This window comes from Felis catus, chromosome D1 (genome assembly GCF_018350175.1).
Source record: "Felis catus isolate Fca126 chromosome D1, F.catus_Fca126_mat1.0, whole genome shotgun sequence".
NCBI classification, from domain to species: Eukaryota; Metazoa; Chordata; class Mammalia; order Carnivora; family Felidae; genus Felis; species Felis catus.
The window spans coordinates 65,083,116-65,107,361 of NC_058377.1; the positions used below are offsets into that span (position 1 = coordinate 65,083,116).

Genomic DNA, 24,246 nt, shown 5'->3' on the forward strand with positions numbered 1-24,246 from the left:
AGCTGAAGGCAAGGTCTTGCAAGGCAAGGCCAGATCCCTATTCACCTCCCAACCTGGTTGAGGAGGCTCACGGGGCACCAGTGGATGAAGCCATTTAGAATAAGAGCTTTGGAGTCAGACGGGCAGGGTTTGTATCTTAGACCAGCCACGGTCTCCCAGAGAGATCTTGGTTCAGGAGTGAATTTCCCTCCCAGAAACCTGGTGGGAGAAAGCTTGCCGTGAGGGTGAGTGTCTTGGAGGGCAGGCCCTGTGAAGTCAGAGTGGTCCGAAGTCCCCCCAGTACAAAGGACAAGAAAGTATCCTGTGTGTGAGTCAGCAGGACAGGCTGGCTGCCGGGAGAGCTGGTGTGGCTGCCACAGGCTGCATCATCCAAGGCATGGTGGCTGCAGCCAAAGAGCTGACAATCATGCTGTCTGTCACCTGACAGACCGTGTGTGGAGTATTGAGTACAGTTCTGGGCCTGGCATGGTGAGGTGGACAGAGACACACAGGGAATTGGGACTCCTCAGGAAGCTGAGTGGGACCGCCTGCTCAGCCAAACCCCAGAAAAGGCCCCAGGGCTAGGAGTGGGAAGGCCGTGGGAAGCTCAGGAGGGCAGACGATGCTCCTGGCAGCCTCAGCTATGGTCCCCACACTCCTGCCTGGGTCCCGGCTCAGCCACATTTGTTCCTCCGAGCATAGGATCAACCCACTACTGATGCCTTCCCCCCATCTCTGTAGGGAAGCGGGTCTGTGACGAGACTCTGGCCCCAGTGACCTCACAACCCCCGTTCCCCAGTTCTCCAATTCTCAGGCCACTGCTGCTTTAAGCCACACTCCTGAGACACAAACACGAGTGACTGTGAACGACTCTTCAGCTGAGAGGTGGCAGAAAGGGTGGCCGAAGACTTGGGCCTGTGGAGACCTCACAGGGAGCCCCTTTTGGAATGAGGAGCAAAGGGAAAGGGCTGGGGCTACTGGACCACATATGGGAGGGGAGGCAAGGCCCCCCCCCCCCCCCAGCTTGGGAGTGGGCTGTCAGCTCTGCGAGGAAATTACAACATGGGCCTGGGTAATGCTCCTTTTAGTTACAGCATAAACTGCGGCAATAAAGCGTACCTGGGGAATGTTTAGAGAAAGCACTAATGATTTCTTCCCCAGTGGTTAATAAATTCACTTCCAGATCAATTTGTTCGCGATAGAGCCCGGCGAGCGGAACCCGCGCGGCGGGCACAGCCGAGTGTGTCTTTTTCAGTATAAATGATTTATTACGATGATTAGCGGCACATAAACAATTTAAAATACAACGCTAATTAGTTTGGGGAAGAAAGGAGGGGAAAAGCCACCCTGCCTCTCTCCCCATTATGTTCTACTTCCCTAAGTGTGTACTTTTTAATTAAATCCAAATGTCACAATAAATTTAAAGTGTTTTATTACCACTCGGGGTAAGTAAGGCAGTCATGCAAGCCCCCTCTTAGGCATCTACAGGCCAGGCTGGGGGGAGGATTGGGGGCACCAGCGGGGTCTGTCCACAAACTCTCCTCGAGATGGGAGATCTTTCAGGAGACCTCGGAAGCCCCTCCTGGTTTCTGGCAGCCCCAGGCTGGAAAGCGCTGGGACCGCCCACCTCCCACCTTCCCAGCCAGCCCAAGTGATGTCTCCTCCTTAACATTGGTCCCGACTGGCATGGCCACCTCTCAATGGGCCCACAATACTCCATGCCCTCTCCAAGCTCTCCTCACGTGTTAGGTGTATAGGTGACACTTTTTGTTTCCCTGGCTTCATGCTTGCCGCTTCACATCCAACATCTTACCACGTTCTCCAGTGCTATGAGTAGCAATTATTGTTTCAGTTTTATGGATGGGAAACTGGGGCTCACGGAGGTGGAGCAACTTATCCAAAGACACACAGCTAAAAAGTGGACTTTTTGCAGAATGCTTATTCCTATAGCACCATTCTACCTCAGAGCCCATACCCAGCCATGTCTGGGCCCTGATTTCCCATGCCCAGGACGGGGCCGACGACATGATGGCGGCTCAGACAGGCCCCTCCAGAGTACAGAGCCCTGCCCTACCCAGAGACACATTTGAGGGAGGAGTTCAGGCAAGGGACCTGGACTCATTAGAGTCCAGTACAAGGTCAGGTTCTGCCACTGACCCACAATGTAAACTCAGTCAGGTCCTTTAAGCTGTCTGAGCTTCAGCTTCCCCGTCGGCAAAACTGGAGTGTGGCACCCATCTCACAGGGCTAAGGAACCAAAGCAGCTAAACCCACAGAGTGCTTTGCAATCCTTGACATACTGTGTGAGCAGCAATTGTTAACAAAAGCTCTCAGGGTGAGCAGGGATCCAGGAGAACCCCATTTCACAGATCAGAAAACTGAAGCCAGCAGGGGAAATGACTTACCCAAGGTTCCTCCAAACCTTAGGAGCCCAGAAAGGACCAGGCAAGGAAGCCCAGACAACAAAGGATTTCTCTCCTAATCTCTCCTGCACTGCTTATTTGAAATTACAAATATCCCTAAACACAGAGTTCCCACATGACCTGGCACTTCCACTTCTAACTACACACCCAAGAAAAGCAAAAACATGTGCCCGCACAAAAACTTGTATGTGAATGTTCATATCAGCATTATTCACAACAGCTATAGAGGAAACACAATCCGAACATCCATCCACTGATGAGAAGAAAAATAAACGTGATACATACATACAGTGGAGTTAATTGGTCCATAAAGGGAAGTACCGATTCACACTACAGCATGGACGGGCCTTGAAAACATCAGGCTAGGGAAAAAGTCAACCACAAAGACCACATATTGTATGATTCCATTTATATGAAAAGTCCAGAACAGGCAAATCCACAGAGACAGAAAGTAGATTAGTGGTTGCCAAGGAGGGGGGAATGGGGAGTGACTGCTAATGGGTATGGAGTTTCTTTTTAGGGTGATGGAAGTGTTCTTGAATTAGGTAATGGTGAGGGTTGCACAACTGTGAATACACTAAAAACCACTGAATTATACATTTTAAAAAGGTTAATTGCGTGGCATGCAAATTATATCTCAATAAAGCTGTTATAAAGGAAAACAAAACAAACAACAACAAAAACAAATACCCCTTTGAGAACAGGAGAAACCAGCTGACAAAAGTCAAGTCCTAGGGTTAGGGGACGAGGCCTGGGAGGTCCAGCAGCCAGGCCCCACAGGGAGGTCCGGCCCTGCTCACCCCATCTGCAGTCGGATGCTCCCCAGGGAGGACAGGGCTCCAGAGTGCCCCCTTGCCTCCTCCCAGCCCTCCCCATCCAGAAACCTGACTGTGCCCACTTTTCCAGCCCTGCTTCCCAGGAAATTCAGACACTACTGGATCCACCACTCTTCTCTGACCTGTTTGCTTCCACTATCGCATTCATGTTTTGTCTTTTGTTGGAATTTCTGCATCTTCTGAGGCCTAGGCCCGACCCAAAAACTGGGCGTGCCCGTGGGGGGACGGTGCCTCTCTCAGACCTTGAGCCTGTCCTACATTAGGCACCACAAGTTATGGTACGTGCATAACGAATAAGATCACAGTGAGGCCCTCCAGGCCCCCCAGCCCAGATTCAGTTAAGGAGTGCTGCCCTCTCCCGCTGGGACAGGGGTGTGAAGGCTTGGATCCAGGCCACAGAGGCTGCCTCTGGGTCAAATGAAAACCACTGGAGGGAGAGCGCCCTTCGTGGCTAATCTGAGAGGGTGACTCAAAAAGATGAAGCATTCTGGCCAACAGGGGGCACCAGGCTGGCACTGTGACAGGCACACCCAGCCACACCCCCCTCCTGGGTCTGGAGGGATGACCAAGGTTAGGTTGAAGGTTGTTAGGGCACCTCAGGCTTCATCTGAGCGCACAAACCAGCCTCCAAGTCTCCCACATGTGGAAAGAGCCCCCAAGAGGGGACAGGACAGCTCTGGTCACTAGAGAAGGGTACCTGTGCCGTGGGGCAAGAGGACACAGGCCCATTTCCTAGGCACGAGGCTGGTTCCATGAGTCTCCATGGCTTCATCATGGGCTGCTGTCTCAGGAAGCTGCCCCTTAGGGAAACTATCCCCTAGCTTCTCCAAACTTCTCTTCCAAAGCCCTGCGGGTCAGGACGTCTCAGGGGTAAGGGGTGGCAGGCACCCTTCACTTACGCAGCCACCATGTTCTCACTAACAACTCTGCAGGTGGGCACAGTGCTTTCTAGTGGGCAAAACACACAAAAACATTTCCTCCCATCTGAGTTCTCTGCAAAGGACAAGGAGGATGCTGTGGGTCCTAATATACGTGTCAGGCAACAGGCTTAGAAAGGATGCGTGGTTTTGCACAGGGTCACACAGCAGCAGGTAGAAGAACTAGACATGCCTGAGGTCTCACTGTCAGAGGAAGGCAGAGTAGGGCTGGAATCCAAAGTCCACGCTTATAACCTCCCTCCGAAGTCAAAAGAAAGCCACCTCTGCGGTAAGCTGTCACACCCTCACGCAGCTGCTGTTGCTTTTAGAAAATTTGACAGATTTCACATCTGCCTGTGTCTGGGCTGATGCTCTTGGGGTTTGTCTCCTCTTAGGGGAGGGAATCCAGAGCCTTCAACCTGGAAGAGAAGGCAGAGCTCCTAGGAGTGTGGGCCGTGGAGAGAAGAGGGTGTGGCTGGAGACAGGATGGAGTGGGTGGGGGGGGTGGTTTGAGTCACCCCTGGGCAGCCAGGCAGGAGCGGCGCCACCCACAGATGCCCCTGAGAGTCAGCTCACTGCACAGGCAAGACCTTGTTTCATTTGTACCACATGGAGGTGCCCTGAGACACGAATTCTGTTCTTCTCAGGGCCTACCTTAGCTATATATAATTGGGGAGTAGACTATATTAGACGCAGACAAGGTAGAAATACTTAGCTCTGTCCCAGAATCAGCTTCCATGGAAGCCAGTCTGAGAGAGAAAACTGGCCCAGAGCTAGGAGGCCAAGAAACTCTTTACAGACAGATCACATGAGGCAGAGGGGTTAGGAAATGGCCCATGGGTGGCTGGGCAGGTCTGGACTGGCTGCTTTTCCCCATCCTGGTATGCTCCTGCTTGCCTCAGGCCCACGGGCTTCAGGTCATTCCTTTGGAACCTGGAAAGTCAGGATCTTGGTCCAGTCATGAGGAAGCAATAGAAGAGCAAGGGTAGGGTCAAAGGAAGCCTCAGGCCAAAGACAGGCAGACAAGCAAGGGCCTCTGGGACAGAGGTAGGTTAGGACAGGTTTGGAGCCAGGTCCTCTAGTCTGCCTTCCTTCGGGCTCAACTCCAGAAGTTCAGGCCTGGCTACTGGCAACCAAGAGGCTCTAGCCAGGATCTTCATCACTGGGAGACCTCAGATGAGCCATCACATTCCAAGGCCACACTTCCAGTCATGCCCTCTACCCTTTTTTTTCCTGGACTTCAACTGCCTCCTCTCTTAACCATCCAGACCCCCATTTGCACCCCATCACCTCACATGTGCAGACTGCAGACTTGGAAGGAAATGGAGGAAATGGGAGGAAATGGGAGAAAACAGAGGGAGGGAGGGAGGGAGGGAGGGAGGGAGGGAGAGGGAGGAAGGAAGGAAGGAGCTGGGAGCAGTCTGATGCTGGAGGGGTGGGGAGCAGATACTCTGGGAAGCTCAAAAGGAAAAATGCTTCCCCCTCACATTATGCATTGTCTTTTCTGCCCCTCTGATTTATTTTCCCCAGAGTAGCTGTGGTTTAATAATATATTTGGTCTTTGTCTCCGGTTCTTGGCGCAGAGCTTCTAAAACCCTTGATTTTCCTGAGTGATAGGAATATCTTCTGTTATTCCTGAGGAGCCCCTTCTGAGCCCACCTGCGTTTATGCTATTGAGGTGACTTAAGGTGAGGACCTCAGCCAGCCTCAGGATGGGGCTGGTCACCAGAAAGACCCAGCAATTAGAGGGCTGGGACTTTCAGCCCTGTGTACTGACAGACCTCCAGGAAAGACAGGGAGGGGGCTGGAGATTAAGCTTCAAAAAAAACTCTTGAACAAAACTTGATGAGCTCTAGGTTGAGGAATGCATCCGTGTGTCAGAAGGGTGATGTACCCCAGTTCCCCAGGGACAGAAGCTTCTGTGCTCAGGACCCCTCTCCCCAGACCTCACCTTATGTACCTCTTCATCTGTAGCTTTTATAGTAAACTGGTCAGTGTAAGAAAGTGTTTCTCTGAGTTCTGTGAGCCATCCTGGAAAATTCTCTAACCTGAGGAGGGGATCATGGGAACTCTGATTTAGAGCAGGCCTGCCAGAAGTATAGATGACATCCTGGATTTGTGATTGGCCTCTGAAGTGGGGACAGTCTTGTGAGACTGAGCCCTTAATCTGTGGGAGCTGATGCCAGAGAATGTCAGAACTGAGTTAAATTGTAGGACACCTAGTCGGTGTCCATTGAGAACTGGAGAACTGCTGGGTGGTGTTGGAAAACATACCAGAGCAGTACAAACAATCTTAATAAAGTGTAACTCTATCCTCTCTCTAGAACACAGCAATCCTTGTGATCTTCTCTGCTCCTCTCCAACCTCTTTCACCTGTTCGTTCGTTCATTCATTCGTTCATTCATTCACTCACTATTCACTTAATAAGTATTTGCTAAGCATCTGCTACTAGGAACTAGCCCCTAACACATATATTTTGATAATAATTATACTAACATTAATGATTTTTCATCAAGAAAGTAGTTCTTAATGAGCTCTATTAAGTCAATTTGATTCCTTGATCAATTTTCTATTCACTAGCGTTAAACCAAGATTTGCCCCCCATTCCTGTTTTTATTTCACTAGAATTTTTTTGTTTTTTTTTTTCCTAGCACTTAAAAAAAATATTTTTTCAACAACCTTACTGGAATTATTTTTATTGGGATTATTTTTAAGTTTGAAGTGACTATTTGGTTCATGATCAGTTTTTGGCTCATATTAAATCTTATGAACTAGAGCTTTTGACATGGTTGAGATTTCTTTTGTGGTAATTACTTCTACCAAAAAATCTTTCCTGAGCCAACTTTGGCAGATCTAAATTTTGTCAGGAAGATTTGATTCCTCCATCAAATCTTAGTCAATAACATATTTTGCCAGGTGCGATCTTAACTGCTGCCAGTTTTGCTCTGTGTTAATTATTTCAACCAATTTTTATTTTTTTCCCGGGATCATATTTTTTAGTTGTTACATTTTCAATAATATCAATAAGATGTTATTCTCACATGTAAGGCATATTTTGGCACTGATCTGATAAAAAATTCTGGGGATCAAAGAGCAGTGTGAAAACATCCAGGGGACAAAAAGACAGGTGACACCTGTACTTGGGCTGACTACCAGGTCAGAACCCTGTACCTGCGGGAGACCTGCCCACTGCCTTTTGCTCCTCCAGAGCCCTAGCTCCTGCCAAGACACCTCACAGATGGAAAACAGCTTCTGGCTTGAGTAAGAACCGTTGACTGCTGGAGACAGCCTCTAACTGACAAGCAAAGAGATGGGGTATAGCCCCGGCATCCCATCGTGGGCTGGAGGCAGCCTCTGCTGGGCCTCAGACTTTTCTACTCAGAAAGTATCTTAGAGACATTCAGCTGAGAGAGGGAATAGATGCTTCTTGGTACCTTACTTTCCCTGCCATAAAAGGAGGTAACTAACCAGGATCCCTTCAGGCCTGAGGCTGTGACTTGTGTTCACTGGCCTCCAGGCTCTGGGCTTGCTTCAGGGGTCCCCTCTGCCTCTTAGTTGTGGATCTGCCCGGGAACAGCTGGAAACCAGACCATCCACCTGGATTCAAATGTGGCAAGACCAAGTATGGAGGGCTGGAGGCCAGAGATGTCCTCGCCTGGAATTTCTACTTCTCTGACCCCAGGACACCAAAGAAAAAGCAACCTTGTCAGGATGGTTTCTTGCTCCTGGCCTTGGACTCAAAACATTCGTTCCCCACAGTTATGTCTCCATACACAGTGCCACTAGGCATCAAGCCGCCAGCAGCCCCTGCAATGTAAATAGTGAAGCACAGACCCAGAGGGTGGAAGGGGCCAGTCCGTGGACATAGTGTGAGTTGGGGACAGAGCCAGGCTATGGGTGCAGGAGTCCTGGCTCGGCCCTGTGCTCCAGCTCATAGGAGAGCCTCCTCTAGTCCTGCTCCCATGTGAAGAACTCTTCAAGTGGTCTCCACCCAGGCTGTCCCAAAGATGCTGGCCCCCCCTGACCTGGCAATAGCCAGGGGGAGGTTGAGGCCCTCAGTCCAATAGCCTCAGAAAGACTGGCTCAGGAGGAACCACCCTCACCTCCTCCCAGAGTCACCACTGAATGAGAAGAGAGGCCCTTAGGTAATGAATAGCTGCTCTGTAGGCTCCTAGTGTCCTCAGCAAACTTACCATCTGTCAAACAAGGAATCCAGAGGTTTCCATCCCTAGCCCTGGTCCTTGTGTGTGCTTACATTCAGTGCCACTGCCTCTTACCACTCGGGTCAGGGAGGCCTAGGAGTGTCTTTACCACTACCTCCCCAAGCTTATGGCGGGCAGAGGCCTGGTTCTCATCTCAAGTCTGCCACATGCCAACTTGCTGGGCTATCCTAGGCAAGTGTCTTTCCCTCTCTGAGCACAACCTCCTCCTCTGCAAAATGGGTCTAGTGTTTGATCTTCCAGACTCCCAAGGGAGCCGTGAAGATTAAGTGAAAGGCTTTGAGACATCTGTGGCTTTCCCGGGTGTGAGGCAGAGGCAATGGGCCTCCTGGGGATGGAGCTGATATTTCATTCTTTCTGGGGGCGGCTAAACTGTTGGACACCTGAGGCCTGAGATGCTGTGCCAGAGGCTCACCTCTCACAGTAGGCTGATTTCTAACATGGTCCCAATGATCCCATTTTCTGATATCCATGCCCTTGTGTAATCCTCCCACTTCCTTGAGTATGAGCTGGACCTAGGGACTTGCTCCCAAGGAAGAAAATGCAGCCAAAGTGATGGAATGTCACATCTGTGATTAGACGTGTCACATCTCATAAAAGACTGTGAGCTACTGCTTGCTAGCAGACACTCTCTCTTGACGGCTTTAAGGAAACAAGCTGCCATGTTGGAGAGGCCCACGTGGCATGGAAATGAGGGCTGTCTCTGATCCACAGTCAGTTAGGAATGGGCCCCCCCAGTCCAACAGCCCATGAGGAACTGAATCCTGCCAACAACCAAATAAGTGAATGGGAAAGCTCAATCCTCAGATGAATCCCGACATGAGACCACAGCCCCGGCCAACACCGTAATTATCGTCTGTAAAAAAGACCCTGAGCAGAGGACCCCGCTAAGCTGCACCTGGGCCCCTGACCCATGGAAACCATGAGATTAGAAAATGGGTGTTGTTTTAAGACGGTAAATTATGAAATAATTTGTTACGCAGCAATAGGTAGCTAATACACTACCTCACTGGCGTACCACACAGGGCAGGGACCTCTCCTCAGGCCAGAGAGAGGGGACCCTGAAGATCCATCCCAGCCCTATAATCCACGTTGCTGTGAGTTTCCCTATGGAGTCCAGTCCTTGCTGTGGAGTACTCGGGGGAGCCCAGAGGACAGAGCCCCCTTGCTTTCTGCTGGGCCGACCAGGAAAGCGGGCAGAGCTGACCCACCTCACCACGCTATAGCCCTAGGTCCTTTCCGAACAGCAATTCTCCTGGGTCTCTGAACCCCACGCATGTCTGGAGCAGAGTCAGTATTTCAAAGCACAACCACTTCCACTTTCTCCCCTGTTCCTCACTAAAACCTAAGGAAGGTTAGGGAACCGTACCAGTCATCTACAAGACCATCAGGAGCCTGGCCAACTGAAGCCTCGACGGACCTAGCAGACGGTCTTAATCACACCTGTTTGACTAGTCGGAATTACGATTACCATTTATCATTCAGAATCACTACACGGCAGAGGCAGGATCTGAACCCAGTCTGTGTGACTCAAAGCCCACGTGAGCTCCCCTTGTTTTACAAAAGGGAAAGCTGAGAAACAGGGCGCTCCAGCATCCGGATGGCACCCGCAGGCAGTCCCCCGCATAGTCCTTCCCAGACACCAGGGATCAGGAATTGGGCCTTGTAAAGATTCAGGGAAGGGAGAGACAGGACAAAGCAGGTGCTTGGGCCCGAGCGGCGGCCACTTACGTGGGAAGACTGGGTCTCCGTCCCCTCTCTATCGAGTCATCACACTAACGGGTGAGGCTGAGTTATTAAACCTCCCTTCTGGGGTGCCACACAGGTTTTCTCCACGGAGACTCAGAGCGGAGGGGTGGCTGCTCCCGCCACACAATATTAAAATGTCAGGAGTTTAAGGCCTGCGCTGGTTGAGTCATAAGTTATCAGCACCCAGTGAGGGCCGACAGAATGCCTCCCTTAAATTATTAAGCAGAAAGCGTCAGACTGTAATATTTTGCTAAACCAAAGTACAGACACAGACAAAGATGTCATTTCAATATTTGAAACCAGCAAGTTTAATTTAAAATAAGAGCAAACCAATAAGCTCAGAACATAGTGGCGTGTGAGAGGAAAATTATACTGTGAGAGGAAAAAAAGTGGAAGGACTTAAGAAATTTATAAAAGTAATCTCCAAGTGGAAATTAGAAATCAAGGCCTAGAAACAGAATAACACAAAAGAAATATTACTGTCCACTTTCTAAATCAATATAACACTGCTCCACGCCGGAATTACCATGGTAACTCAAGTAAAAAGAATCAAGCAATTCTTATTATTTCAAAATAAAATCACAGCCTGAAGCCTGGGTTTTATTACAACCACTGATAGATCGCTGGCTTGTATTTATCTGAAATATTGCTTTTCAATCAGCTGGTTTATGAATGTACACAGGCCTCTCACCAGCCCACTTACCGCCCCGTTTTGAGGTGAGGGGCTAACCAATGAATTGATTCCTGCCTGACTGCATCTGCATACACGCCCAGGCTGGAGTCAGCCCTGGTAACCAAGGAGCTTCTCACCCCTTCCAACCATCCAGGGGCACTGCAGGGCAGAGTGGAAAAGCCAGAGAAGGCAGCGGGGGCTGACCTCATTGTGGTTCCCCTCCAGGCTTGCCGCCTCCAATGGCAGCCCCAAAAAACCACCCAGACAGCCAGCTTCCCTCACCTTGTCCCCAGGCATCCTGGCTGGCTGGAACACCAGCTGGCTCCACCTCTTCTCCCGTGAACCCTCCCTGGGTGTCCTTCTCCCCCAGCTCCAAGTCTGTCAGTTGGAACAGGGAGGCAGCCGAGCGCAGAGAAGGATGGCACACTCTGTAGTCAGATGGCCTGAACTCAGGTACTTGCAGGTGGGGGACCTGCGACCAGCTAGCTACACAGCCTCTTTGGATGGCGGTTTTCTCATCTGTGAAATGAGGATAATACGAGCAGCTCTTTCTAGGGTGGTTCAGGGTATTATGTGATATCTTACGTGGGAGATGCTTTGGTGGACTGAGTACAGAAATGACCCCAATTCTCTACTCCTCCTGCTGGTATGTATGCACACCCTTTGTAATGTGAGTCTCTACCTCTTTCCTTTAAGGGCAGAATCTGACCACCCCAACCCAGTCCCTGAACTTGGGCTGGCCTTGTGATTTATTTTGGCCGACAGAATGTGGCAAAAGCGAAACCTGTCGGAACCAAACCTCGGCCTCAAGAAACCTTGTAGACTTCCACTCTACCTCCTGACCTGTCTCTGCCATGAAAAGAGGCTGGAAGGGCTTGCTGGATGATGAGGGACTTGTATCCCTGGTGTCCAGTGGATTGGCCATCTGCCAGGCATGAGAGAGTTCAGTTGAGACCCGAGAAACGGCTCAGCCAAGCCCAGCCCAAATCACTGACCTACAGATTCAAGAGCCAAATGGATACTTGTTGTTTTGAACCTCTGAGTTGGGGGTGGTTGGTTACGCAGCAATGACTTACTAACACACACACAGTGCACAATGCCTCACTTTCAAGTAAGGGTTCAGTAAAACAATAGCAAGTGTGTTTCTATGACTCCTGAAGACTGAGAAGCTGCAGCCAAAGAGATCAGACTGTAAGCTCTGCACAAAGCAATGTTGCTCCAGAGGCATGAGGCTTCCTGGTTTATCAAGTGTGTACGTGGACGTTATCGTTCCCATTCTAGAGACGTGAAAACTGAAGCCCAGTAAATTGTCTGAAGTCACATAGCAGTCAGCTGGGACCTAGCACGCAGGTCTCCTGAATCAGGCTGTACTCGAAGACAGCAGGCCACTCAAGACAGCTCAGTCGGGAACAGGCAGGAGTTAGGAGCCAGTGACCCACTCTGACCCGGCAGGCCTGCACTCTGAGGCATCTGCCCCTGCAACCTAGACCAGCCTGCTCACTCCTGTCACATCACCTGCCTTTAATTTGCCTCAAGTTGTGTCAGCCACCATGGACACCTGCCTTAGACAAAACACAAAATGAACACACTCCAACAAGAGACCAGCTTGTTGCTAGGTAGGGTGGATGCGACTCTGAGCATGGCTTGGAATGGTCTGTAAGAGGCTCTGACCACCTGTAGGCTCCTGCAAGGTCATCTACAGGGGAAAGGGCATGCCAGGCGAGGGGAACAACATGAACAAGAACACAGTGGTAAATGCCGGAGTCCGCCTGCAACACAAAAGCAGAGCGAATACGTTAGCCCCGCATTGGACAGCTAGCGTGGCGGAGGGTCTCAGGCATCATGTCAGGATAGCAGAGGCTGGGTTCCTGGTTGTAGCAAGAACCAGGAGAAGGATGCTAGGTGGGATGGGAGAATGGCAGTGGCAGAAAAGAAACAGGTGGGTCCAGAGCCCCAGATGAATGCAATCCAGGGGTGTGCTGATAAATACTTAACAATTGGCTCTCTGAGAAAAAGCCCTTATTTGTATGGTTTGCCGATTTCCACGGTGTTAGTACTCCCACCATGGCTGATTTCAAGCTATCAACCTGATGCCACGGAACTCAGAGTTGGGAAGAGATGTGTAGGCCAGTACAAGTTGGCTCTACTGGTGTGGTCCTATCCTGAGTGCAGACCTGTCAGGAAAACTCACCCTAGCAATACCATGAAGAGTTAAGCGTGAGGGTGGGAGGATGTCCTGCATGACTCCGTGTCCTTCAATTATAGACAGGGCAGGTAGGATGGGGTACATGCCATATGCACCTTTGGGGTGCTCTGGTCCATGAAGGCCCAGGCCAGGTTAGAGCCCATCAGCACATGCCAGGAGGACTTCCATTTGAGGACAGAATCGTGTCCTGTGGGCTGTCGGCAGGCTGGCTGGGGCCACGACTGGGATGCTCAGGCACCCGGTGCCAGTATAGCTGATGTCTCACCTAGTCAGAGTTTTCTACCACCTCATCATGCCTTGGAGAGAGGGTCAGAGGTCATGGAAGCTGGGCACAGAGCTCAGAAAGGTGTTGAAGCTCTGCGCTCCCTACAGAGCCCTGGGCAACTCTCCTGCCCATTTTCCTCAACTGTCCCCCTATAAATGGATGGGCTTGCAAAGAGTGGTCTTGAAGGCTTCTTCCTACAATGCTACCTGCCTTGGAGATCTGGACAGTGGTAAGTAGTGAAGACAGCCTGCCTCCTGGATGGCAGTGATCAATGGCCATGATGGGTAAACTGGAAGAGGGAGAGTGAGTGAACAAGGCACCAAATCGGGTGCCAGATTATTTGATCATCCTCCAGCTGTGTGGAGAACACTTCCCACAGGCATGAGGCCTCCTGGTTTATCAAATGTATACACGGATATTATCTTATTTAATCCTCATTAACAACCCAACCATTTAGACATGGTTGTTCTCATTGTGGAGATGAGATGGTATGGAGGCAAAGTAGCCTCAACATCAGGTGGGCATGGAAAACAAAACCACAGTGGGCACGTTGGACCTGCACAGCTTAGCAGAATGGTGGAGGCAGCAATGAGCCCAGTGGTGCCTGGCACACTGGGGAACCAATGCCCTTTTCCTCTACCTTCCTCCCTAACTCCTTCCAATCTCCTAGCACCCCTGATCAGGAGTTCCTCTGGTCCCTGGAGGTGGATCTGAACAAAAGCCTTGGCCTGGTGGCTACTTATGGGCAGGTCTGCCCTGGGTGGATATAGCTCCGGAGGGGGCCCGCATTTGGTGGGGACCCCAACATGGCTTGGGTCGTGTCCCTGGGAGGCTCTCCAGCTCCGTCTCCTGCTCAGAGAAGGCCTGGTCTGTCCAACCATGGCCACTTCTCAACTCTGGCAGCCAGGTGCCCGCGGCCCACTGCTCTGAGGCCGAACCTCATGTTCCTCTGCCCACGACCACAGAGGGGTAGCCGCCAATGCTTGCTGGCAATCATTCATCTGTTCCAAGGGAGAGAGACCAAAATAGATCTCCTCTTGGTCCTGCTCACAAATGGGGCCTGCTGGGAGGCTCCTTAAATGGAAGTGGGTGGGGCAGCCACCTGGTCTGACTCTGGGACACTGGCTGGGGTGGGGAATCAATTCTCTGAGGGATGAAAGGCAGGCCCAGGTTCTAGGAGAATGCGCACTTCCATGTGCTAAAAGCATCTTTGTGGGACATGTTCAGAAAGGGAGAGAGAGAGACCGTAAGAGAGACAGGCAGCTCCTGCAGCGACAGAGGCCAAGTGAGCGGCCACGTCAGCGCCAAGCCCCGGCACGCAAAGGGTGAAGCTTTTAGGCGAGCAGCGGCCAGTGATCTCAGCTTCCCCCAGTCCTAATGCTCCTGAAAGGCTCTCTCCCACTCCCTGTAATTGGGCATCAGTAGTTAATGCAGTATTGACTGCATTACACGCTCCCGTGCCTCCCCTCACTAATGCCAATTGCATCACCTTGTACAGTCACCGGCTTGCTTAGCCAATAGCCGTTAAAAGCAATCCAAATCATGAATCATATGGGAAACTTTTAGCAAGACACTGCCATCCAAGGAGACAATTTACAGTTGAGTTAATCTGGGTACATTAGCGAGACATGGATTCTGGACGACAGACCAATTTATGTTGTTTCCCTGTCCCCCACCCCCCCCCTTAGTGCTCCATGTGGGCAAATGAACGGAAGAGCAGGGAACAGAGAAATGCACCTGCTTCTTCACCCAAGGCTCTGGGAGGGGGTGAGGGAGACCCATCTTTACAGGCTCTCTGCCTGGCTGAGTTGGGGCAGGAAGGGTAAGCAGCTGTACATGCTGCTCAAGATCTGTGAAGCCTTGTTTTCAGCAGCGAGGAGGTAGCTGTGGCCGGAGCTGGCATGGGAGCTACAGATGGAGACCCTTCTCTTCTAGGCACCAGGCAAGTGTCAGGCCTGGGCCCCATGCTACTGGCCTCACAAGGCCTTTACCAGTCCTCAGTAGGCACCAGTATCTCCTGGACTCTGACTTCCTGCTGACCCACTGGGGTCTCTGGCATGGAACAGCACCAGGGCCCACTCCCTGCCTCCATCTCTGGGGCCAGGAAGGTCCTGGCCACACTCTGCTAGGAGAGACCCCCAAGGACTCTTCTCAGTCCAGAGCGTGATGGGCTATCCCAGGAGGCCTTGCCAATGGCTGAGCAAAAGCTGGTCAGTACCCAAGAATAGCCAAGAGCCTGCCCTGCTGGATCAACCAGGTCCACTGTGGAGGTCACACTCATAGTGGTCATTAACAATTGAAGACTCGCTGTCTGGCCCTCCTCAGTCCAGCTCCACTGTCCTTAGGCAATTTCACTTATTAAAAATGCTCTAAGGATCATGTCTGGTGTTTAGTTCTCCAATTTGCCTGCTGTGCCCTGTGGTCACTCCAGTCTTCCGGCTGGGCCTTTGCAGAGGCAGCTTACCTGCTCTTCTCTAGCATGTACTTGGTCCAACACCCCCGAGAGGGTGCCCTCTGCATCCTCTCCTGCCCAGTCCCCCACAACCCAAGGCTCTCACTGCTCCTGGGGCTGCTGGACCCTCTGCTGCCTGCCTCTACTCAAGGGTCTCTTCTCCAATGGCCTGAGGGCTAATCTGGCTCTCTGTGCTCAGAGCTCCCTTTGCTCTCCTAGATTGCAAGCCTCTCCGGAAGGCCCGCAGCCTAGTGCCAGCTCAGGCACAGGTGCCAGGGAAAGAAGGGCTGTTTCTCCGGGAAAGTTGGAGCAGGGCTTCCTTTGCTGACAGGCAGGCCCGACGGCATTTAGAAAGCCTGGACCCTGAGTTCCAGTAAAGTGGAGATGGCTAGGCCAAGAGCAAGCGTCCAAATGAAAGCAATTAATCTTAAAACCAGAAGTTTAACCATTTGCAAAACAGATCTTTCCTCTCTGTGGTGGCCCTTCACTGCTCGACCTAATGGATTACTTTATTAATAATGCACTGTGCTTAAAAGCAAAAAAAAAAAAAATTTTTTTTTCTGACGATTCAATACTTCAGAAAGTCTCTTAAACCCGTTGCTACGGCAAAGCGATTGATATTTTATTATCTTTCAGAAGTGCAACATGAAAGCCCCGCAGCCCAGCAGAGCAAGAGCTTTGGTCCTCGGTAGCTGGCAGACCTGACTTCAACCAGAGGAGCCCCAGCCCCTTCCAACAAGATGCTGTCAGGTGGAGAAAAGGCATTGGGGGTGGTTAATAAGGGCCCGAGTCCCTGCTGCAGCCAGACAAAGGGTGCAGTGCTGCATCCCTGAGGGACATGCTTCTTGGGGGCCCTGGGAGCCAATGCTGCCACCCAGCTCACAGGGCCACCTGCTGAAAGGGGTAAGTGCCAGGAAGAAATTAGGCAGCAGGCACAGAGGGGCAGGTGAGCGGATCTAGAGTCTTTCTCCCTTCCCCTACTGATGGTGCCACCCGCAGGGGTTCTTGGAATTGGAGGAGGCCAGACTCTAATATGAAGTGGAGGGGAGATTTACGAGCAGGAAGATTGCTTTTGGAGGATACCTCTGGGCTGAGCAGGACAAGAATCAAATGGCTCCTCAGGGCACCAGCTGTCTACTTTCCTTGTGCTGTTATGGGCCCCCAGAGCTCAGTGGTATGAACTGTAGTGGGCACCACACCGCTTAGACTGGACAGAGAAGGGGACCAAGGGGCATCCTGAGCTCCCCTCTGCAGATCTGGTGGAGACTAGGGGAAACACATATGCCCAAGATGGTTGAGGTGCACTGCAGTCTGGAGGCAGGAGACTGGCTAAAATGACCTCCAGATATCTATTCCCATTCAGGGCTCATCTGAAAATCTTGAGTATCACAGAGCTCAAAGGAAATTTGGGATGCCTGCACAGGGCACTACCTAGGTGGCAGTGGTGGAGGTCACCTTGTCCCACGAGAACAATCTCCCTAAGGCCTCCCAAGGATAGGGCCTGGGTGTTTTCGATTTCTGGCTTGGGCCTGAGGAGCCAAGCATGCCAAATAACCATGGCTGAAGACATACCTTGATTTCCACATGCTTTCCATCATGAGAGTACCTCCAGACACCAAGGAATGACCCTCTGCACTATCTTCTGCAAGCCCCTCATTTTACCAAGAGGGAAAGTGAAGGCTAGATATGGGCACGACAAAAAGCCTCCTCCCTCCTGGCCTGCCCTGACCCGGTCCCTTCTCCGTTTCGTTACACAGACCTGTAGAAGCCCAGTCCTATGGTGGCCCACATGGGGATCCTGGAGAGAAGTAGAGCATACTAGAGATGGAGGTTACATCCATCCCAGCCAGACCCTGGCAAATACATTCTTTTGGCCAGAAACACTTAGTTCCCCCTTGCCTCTCTTACTACATACATGCTGAGAAATAGCCTTCGTGGGCTTACTGCCCACAAGGCTCCTCCACACGCGACTCCCAGACCAGACCCTTTAAATGCCCCTCCCTGATGAAGGTCTTAGAGGCGGTGGGGAGGCTAGGAGCATCAGCATGTGGTAGCAGCAAAGGGCACACCCTGTGTGAGTGTGACCTTGAGCAAGTCCCTGAACTTGGAATTTTTACTAAGTGACCATGTCAACACCACCACTGACCTGGTGGGCAGAGGGCCCAGGCCAGTAAAGACTCACTAGCAGAAGGTCAGAGAATGGCCACCATGGTCAATCAAAGAGGATTCCTGCTGACACACAGCAAAGCCACCTTCTCAGTTCCTTACCAGAAGTCAGGTGACAGCAGGGGTGCCAACAATTACATACTAATCTCCCTACAACACCAACACACCAGGCAATCCTCACCTATAGGGCAGGGGGGCCTGGGCCAGCCGGGGAACTGCTACTCTTTGGACACTGGGTACTCCGTTTGGGTCACAGAGCACCCGCTTGGTTTTACCCTCAAGCGCAACGGGTTCTCCAACCTCTCCTAAACATACCAGGACACACACTGCAGGGCACTACCAGTCAGGAAGGCTTTGGGGTATGTGGGACCACCTTCTAGAGGCTTCCAGCAACCCTGGCCCCCTCTGTTCTGACTTCTAGGGCGCACTGAGGCTCTCGACCACAGCAGGTCATGGCACTGTTGCGGGCCGCTCCTGCAAGAGTGCTACTGGCCGGTGGCGGGACACTTGCTTCCTCTGGGCCAAACTCCCGCCTCCACGCCCGGGGATGGGGAGATAGTGGGCCACTACTTGAGACGTCTGTCTCCCCGAGGGTCCAGCCGGCCTTCCCTTCGCCCGCCGGGCACCCAGGGGCAAGCAGGGTCTTCCCGCGCGCCCGCTGGCCGCAAGCTCTGGCGTCCGATTCTCCCGAAGCCCCTGATTTGCCCGCCGCTTCTCCCCTCTCGGGTTATGCGGCCGGCGCGAGGGAGATGGCTGCGGTGAGAGGAGCGGCCGCAAAGACGAAACGCCGCGCGCGGAGCGCCACTGCGCCGAGATCCGAGGGGACCCGAGCCTGCACGCGGCCCCGCAGAGCAGCACGCGGCCGGCGCACAGCCCGCCCGCCCCGGGCTCACTCACCCCTCCCCCGGCCCCACCTGGCCGCCCCCGCCCCTCTCCCCCCGCGCGCCGCCCGCCCGGGAAGCCCTGCACCGCCGGGCGTGTGTGAGCCAGCGTCCCGGTGTGTGCTCCCGCGCGCCGCGGCGGGGGGCCAAGGGGTGCGGGGCGTCGGCCCCCCGCCCGCCACCTACCGTCCTCCTTGTCCAGCACCATCATCTCGGGCGCTCCGTGTCCAGCCGCAGCTCGGCTCGGCCAGGAGAAGGGCGCCGACTCCGGGCGCGCTTCGGCGGGGCGGCCGGTCCTCGGGCAGCGAGCGGGCTCTAATTACCCGCTTGTCCGGCTCTTAACCTAGATTGCACTCAGCTAGAATTACATTCAGGAGTGAAGCACTTCGCAGATACAAAAGCAGTCTCACCTACTTTTGTGCCTCAGAATTGCAAGGAACTACGAACTGCAATTTAAAGAGGGGGGGAGAGGGAGAGAGAACAGGGAAGAGAGGATCAGAGCCGTTTCTTTGATTCTCACCTTCTAAATGGCTCAATTTGCCCAGTATAATCTGTCTTAATGTAATTGCATTTGATAGCTCATAACCCTGGCTCTGGCAACGACACAGCTTTCAGCCTCATAAAGTGTTTTCCCCTCGGATTTAATCTGAATCTCAATCTAAAATTATATTCAAAGAGATGGGGGAATCTCGGCGGCCGTCTCCCGCTGCCTTTCTCCCTCAATGTATGAGGTTTGCACTCCTGCTACTGAATAAATGCACACATTTCCCGAGGCCCCCCTCCCTCCTGGGTTAATGGGGAGTGGAGACGCGCGGGTGCCCGGCTCCGCAGCGCCACCTGGAGGTAGCTCGGCCCCAGCTCGGCGCGTGGCTCCGCGCAGCACCCAGGGTCCTCATCCCAGACCCTTGGTCAGGTGTACCACTCGTCTGTCACTCCCACCCCCTCAGCCTTGGTTTCTGCCCCGGGCAGATCTTTCTCTGACCTCGTGCCCTCGCTTCCTACCTGCTCTGCCAGAGGCTTCTGGTTGCTTCCTGGATTTTTGGCAAAGTTAACCCTCTGCAGGGTACAAATTCTCCCACTTTGAGTCTTAGGGCACCACCCTGACCCCAGCACTCCCCTCCCCTACCAGCAAGAGCATCCTAATTCCATAGGAAGTGGGATCCTGTCTCAGCTTCTCTCTGAACAAGCGCAGCACGGCCTTGAAGGTTTTTCTCATTGCACAACTATTTATTGAGCATGTATTATTATAAGACACTGGTGATACAGCAGTGAACAAAAGATTCCTGCTATTTAGGAATTGAAAATTCTTCCTCTGTAATTCAGGAAGCAGGAGGGAATACAGTGCCCATCTCCTCTCTCCTGAACCCTTCTTCTCTGCTAGTGTCCAGACTGCCTACTCTAGGAAGGCCACTCTTAAATACCAAGAGGGTTTTTTTTGTTTTTTTGTTTTTGTTTTTTTTTTTTTTGTCTCGACAGTACCAAATTCCAGGAGGGGATGGAAATCTTAATGGATTTTTTTCTAACCCAAAGATGGCTTCGGATAGATGTGTCAGAGGCTCATCCCTGGCAGACACTTCTGAGGACTAGACCCAGGCAAGGAGAAGGAAGCCGAAGTCCCTGGAGGATCAAAGGACCGCCAGTTGGGATTTCATCCCATCTCTGCCTATTGCAAATGGTGGATCTTAGAAAATCACTTTATCTGGGCCTCAGTTTCCCTGTTTGTGTAGTGGGAGACATGTTCTGCTATCCCACGTTGCTGTGGGGATGAGTTAATGCATGTGAATGTGCTTTGTAAACTGTGGCGCCCCAACAGTGAGGGGACTCATTGGGTATAAATGAGACCTGGAGGCCAGGCTGTGCCCCTTAAGCCTTGGCAGACCGCAATGCAAGGTGCTTGACCGGGGTGGGGAATGGGGGAACAGTACAGAGGCCCATCTTCCTCCATCCTAGGCAGGGAAGTCAGGCTTTGAGAAAACAGAAGAGGCTGCTTCTAATGAGATGCCTCATCCACAGCTCCGAGGGTTTCACTTTCCCCTTCATCTTGAATACTTAATCCTAATAGTCCTTGAGTATATTTGATGTTAAATATATCATTTTGCTCAGCCTCACTGTCCCTCAGGACTGCGAGCTTGATCTCTCCCCTGCCACCGCAGCCAGAGCTATATCCCGAGGGTCTGAGGGAGGCTTTGGCACTGCTGCCACTGGCCCATTTAGTAGCAACCCCTCACCCCAGCCTGAGCTGGGGGCCAGACAGTGTCACAAGCAATGGGCCTGACAGGCCGGCAAGGGCTAGGTTCTTGCTGTAGATGCCTCTGTGCTACCTGGAGGCATTCGTTCCACCAAGGCCATGGCTTTACTCTCCAGTTCCAGGGCCCACTTCTCTTCACTCTCAGGGTCTGGCCCTGACCCACAAACCAGGACTTGACTAGCTGGAGGCACTTTCCCACTCTTGTTCATGTGGTGTGCTGGTGACTCTGTCCCAACACAGCTCCCCCAAGACTCCAACGTGCCCAATTAGCAGCCACCCAACCAGCATCCCTCTGGGGAGTCAGGGGCCCTGTGCCCCAACTCAGGGACTGGAGCAGGCCTGGGGTGCTGAGCTAAAGAAGCAGGTAGGATAGATCAGCAGACTGGTGCTGTGTGTGAAGGGCTGCTCATGTCCATACACAGCTCTCTCTGCACGCTCTGTTGTCAGCACTGAGCTTCCACAGTGATCTGGAGAAGGGCCTCTGCAGAGACCTTCCCACTTTATAGAGCTACCCAGCAAGCCTTGGAGTAAGGTTTAGGTGACTTGGAGTAAGGTTTAGGTGACTTCTAGCCAGGACGGGGCCTGCTGGGCTGACATAGTCAGACATGAGCCTCACCCTCATCCAGCAGCCAGCCACCCTCTCAGCACATGGGGAATTGCTGGGTGCGCAGGTAACTCCTGTGCCCAGGCCTCCCCCACCTAAGCCGCCTCCAGGTCCAGAGGCACACCTGCAACACCAGAGTGGAATCCTCAATCCCTTGGGGGAGGTAGTGGGAATCCAACACAGTCCACAGCTGATGAGCATGTACTCTCAAGCCAACATTGCCAACAGTGTTCCAGAATGTCCTTGAAATGCTTCTGAGGGCAGCAGAGGGAGACCAGTTGATTAACCCCCCAGGTTATGGTGAGGAGAAAGGGGTTTCTACTGGCTGCCTTTCAAAGTTTTGGGCAGGTCCTAGCAGTTTGTCACTGCACCTGGAATGAAAGTCCTAAGGAAGGGTTCGTGCACTGGGTCGGGGTGTGTGTGTGTGTGTGTGTGTGTGTGTGTGTGTGTGTGCAGTGGAGGAGACTCTCTGCCTGAGGGCCTGGGCAGACCAGATATTCCAGAACTCAGTGGAGCTGTCAGATGTGCCTCAGCCCAAGGGCCCTGCTTCCAACACAGTGCAGCTGTCTCCAAGGTGGGGTTACAAGCTGGCTTCACAGGTGGCACTCAGAAAGGTATTTGGAGTGAGAAGGGCCCCTTCCCTGTGGCTGCCACAGCTGACAGGACAGAGTGACCCTACAGATTTTGCAGCACAATCAGGATGCCTATTGGCCAAGTTCAGATGCCCTGCCCTGCCCCCTAAAAAGCAGTCCAAACACAGGAATTTGCAACCAGCTAGAGTGAAGTACACAGTTAACAAACTTTCCTCTTTTGGTTTCTGGAAACCCCTCTAGGAAGCTGCAGTTATAATTTGTTAGGCCTTGTGGAAGCCTAGGCCAATTTTGCACACCAGAAAGCAGGTCTCTCCCACCCTCTTAATGAAGGCCAATCCACCCCTGCACAACAGCACTCAGAAGGTTGTGGATGTAGGCTGACCAACTGTCTTGGTTTGTCCCAGGACTGAGGGGTTTCCAGGATACAGGGCTTTCAGTGCTAAAACCAGATGGTTCTGGGTAAACCAGGACAGTTGATTACCCCAGGGTAAGATGGTAGGCTGGGACAAGGGACTAGTGAGGCCAGAGAGAAAGGCCAGGCAGCCAGACCCTTCCCTGCAGACCAGCAGCTGCCTCCCAGCCTCAAATTTCCCTGCCTCACGCTTCAGAGCTTCATCTCCCAGGCACTAAGGAACTGCCCTAGCCCCTGGGGAATGATCCCATGGGGGCAGCGTGGCAGCGTGGCTGTGCGTGCTCCCGCCAGACTGGCAGCTACAATGGGAAAGCTGTGAGTTGGACTCAGGGGTGGATCCAGATTTTTTGAGAGCCAAGCTTACTTATGCAATTTGGGGGCTGGGGTGCTCTTTAAGAAAAGGAATACAAGATTACTAACGCCAAATGACCACTGAAGGACTATGAAGCTTAAACTTCGTTAGCTTCAAGGTAAATCCGCCCCTGATATTCTGGATCTGGAGCCCTACCCTAGCCAGCAGGGCACCTCCCGACACGCTTGGCTGGGGGAACCCTGCCAGGGGTGAAGCAATGTCACCCATCCCGCAGCTATGAAGTTCCAGATCTGAGCGACCCCAGGAGCATGACGGTTTGACTGTAGGTTCTCAGGGCATCCCCCTGGGGGAGCCGTTCCGCAGTCGGGTGCGGAAGGGGGGACGTGCAGACACCCACCCAGGGAGCCTGGGAGACCTGGGGGCAGTGGGCACTGCGGGGAAGCCCGCGGCGCGGGTCGCAGAGGCGCTCCCTGTGTCTGCGAGGCGGCAAGAGCCAGAGAGAAAGTTCCGGGCCAGAGCGTGCGGGGCTGGCGAGTCCGGGGCGGCCCGGGGGACTTCCCAACCCCGCTGAGGAACCCCGGGGGCTGAGCCCGGCACCCCGGCACACTCGCCCGCGCGCACACCCAGCGCCGCGCTTCCGGGAAGCGGCCAGGCGGCCCGAGCTGGCCGAGGCCGGCGCGGGGGGACGCTGCCTCCGCGAGGCGAGCGGGGTGGCCTCCGCAGGGCCCGCGCCGCCGCCCCCGCCCCGCGCCCGCCGCGGCCCTCGGCCCCGGGCACCTACCGTCCTCCTGGTCCAACACCATGGTCCCGCGATGGCTCCAGCCCGGCGTGGGCCGAGGACGCGGAGGGGCGCGCGGCTCGGAGTCCGCGGCCGTCCGCCTGCGCTGCTCCCGCCGGCCCCGCGCGGGCTCCGCGCCCCGCGAGCGGCGGCCGGGGACGGGGGCGGGCGGACCGGCGCCGGCAGCTTAGCCCCGCGGGCAGGGAGCGCGGGAGGGCGTGCGCGTCCCGGGGGCGGGGGCGGGGGCGCGTCGGTCCGCCGCGGGGTCGCCGGAGCCGCGCGAGCAGCCGCTGCCCGGGCCGGGCCGGAGCCGCCGCCGCAGCCGCCGCGCGCCCGTTCTCCGTCCGCGCGGGCCGCGCTCGCCTCAGCTGAGTGCAGCCTGCGTTTCCCAGGGCCCCTCAGTTCCCCTGTTAATTAAATCAATTCATTATGCTCAGATCTGATTAGCGGCCCTTCCCCCCTTTGAATCAATTATTCAATACACAAACATAATTGCTTGGGCCAGAGGTGCCCGCCATTAGCTTATTTAAC

The 24,246-nt window shown here is 53.3% G+C and overlaps 1 protein-coding gene across 3 annotated transcripts in view; it reads right to left on the minus strand.

Annotated features, from left to right (window-relative positions):
- Positions 1-23,852, minus strand: part of LMO1 (LIM domain only 1) — a 41,290-nt gene extending 17,438 nt beyond the window's left edge. The window contains exons 1-2 of one of the 3 annotated variants that reach the window (XM_023239533.2): positions 23,719-23,852; positions 18,954-19,213 (exon numbers count right to left, since the gene is read on the minus strand). In XM_023239533.2, coding sequence (XP_023095301.1) covers positions 18,954-18,978 — 25 coding nt within the window. In that variant the 5' untranslated portion in view covers positions 18,979-19,213; positions 23,719-23,852. Of the gene's footprint in view, positions 1-18,953; positions 19,214-23,718 lie in introns of those variants that run through there. The other 2 variants (XM_023239534.2, XM_045038917.1) reach the window with 2 other exon arrangements.
- Between the last annotated feature and the right edge of the window lie 394 nt (positions 23,853-24,246).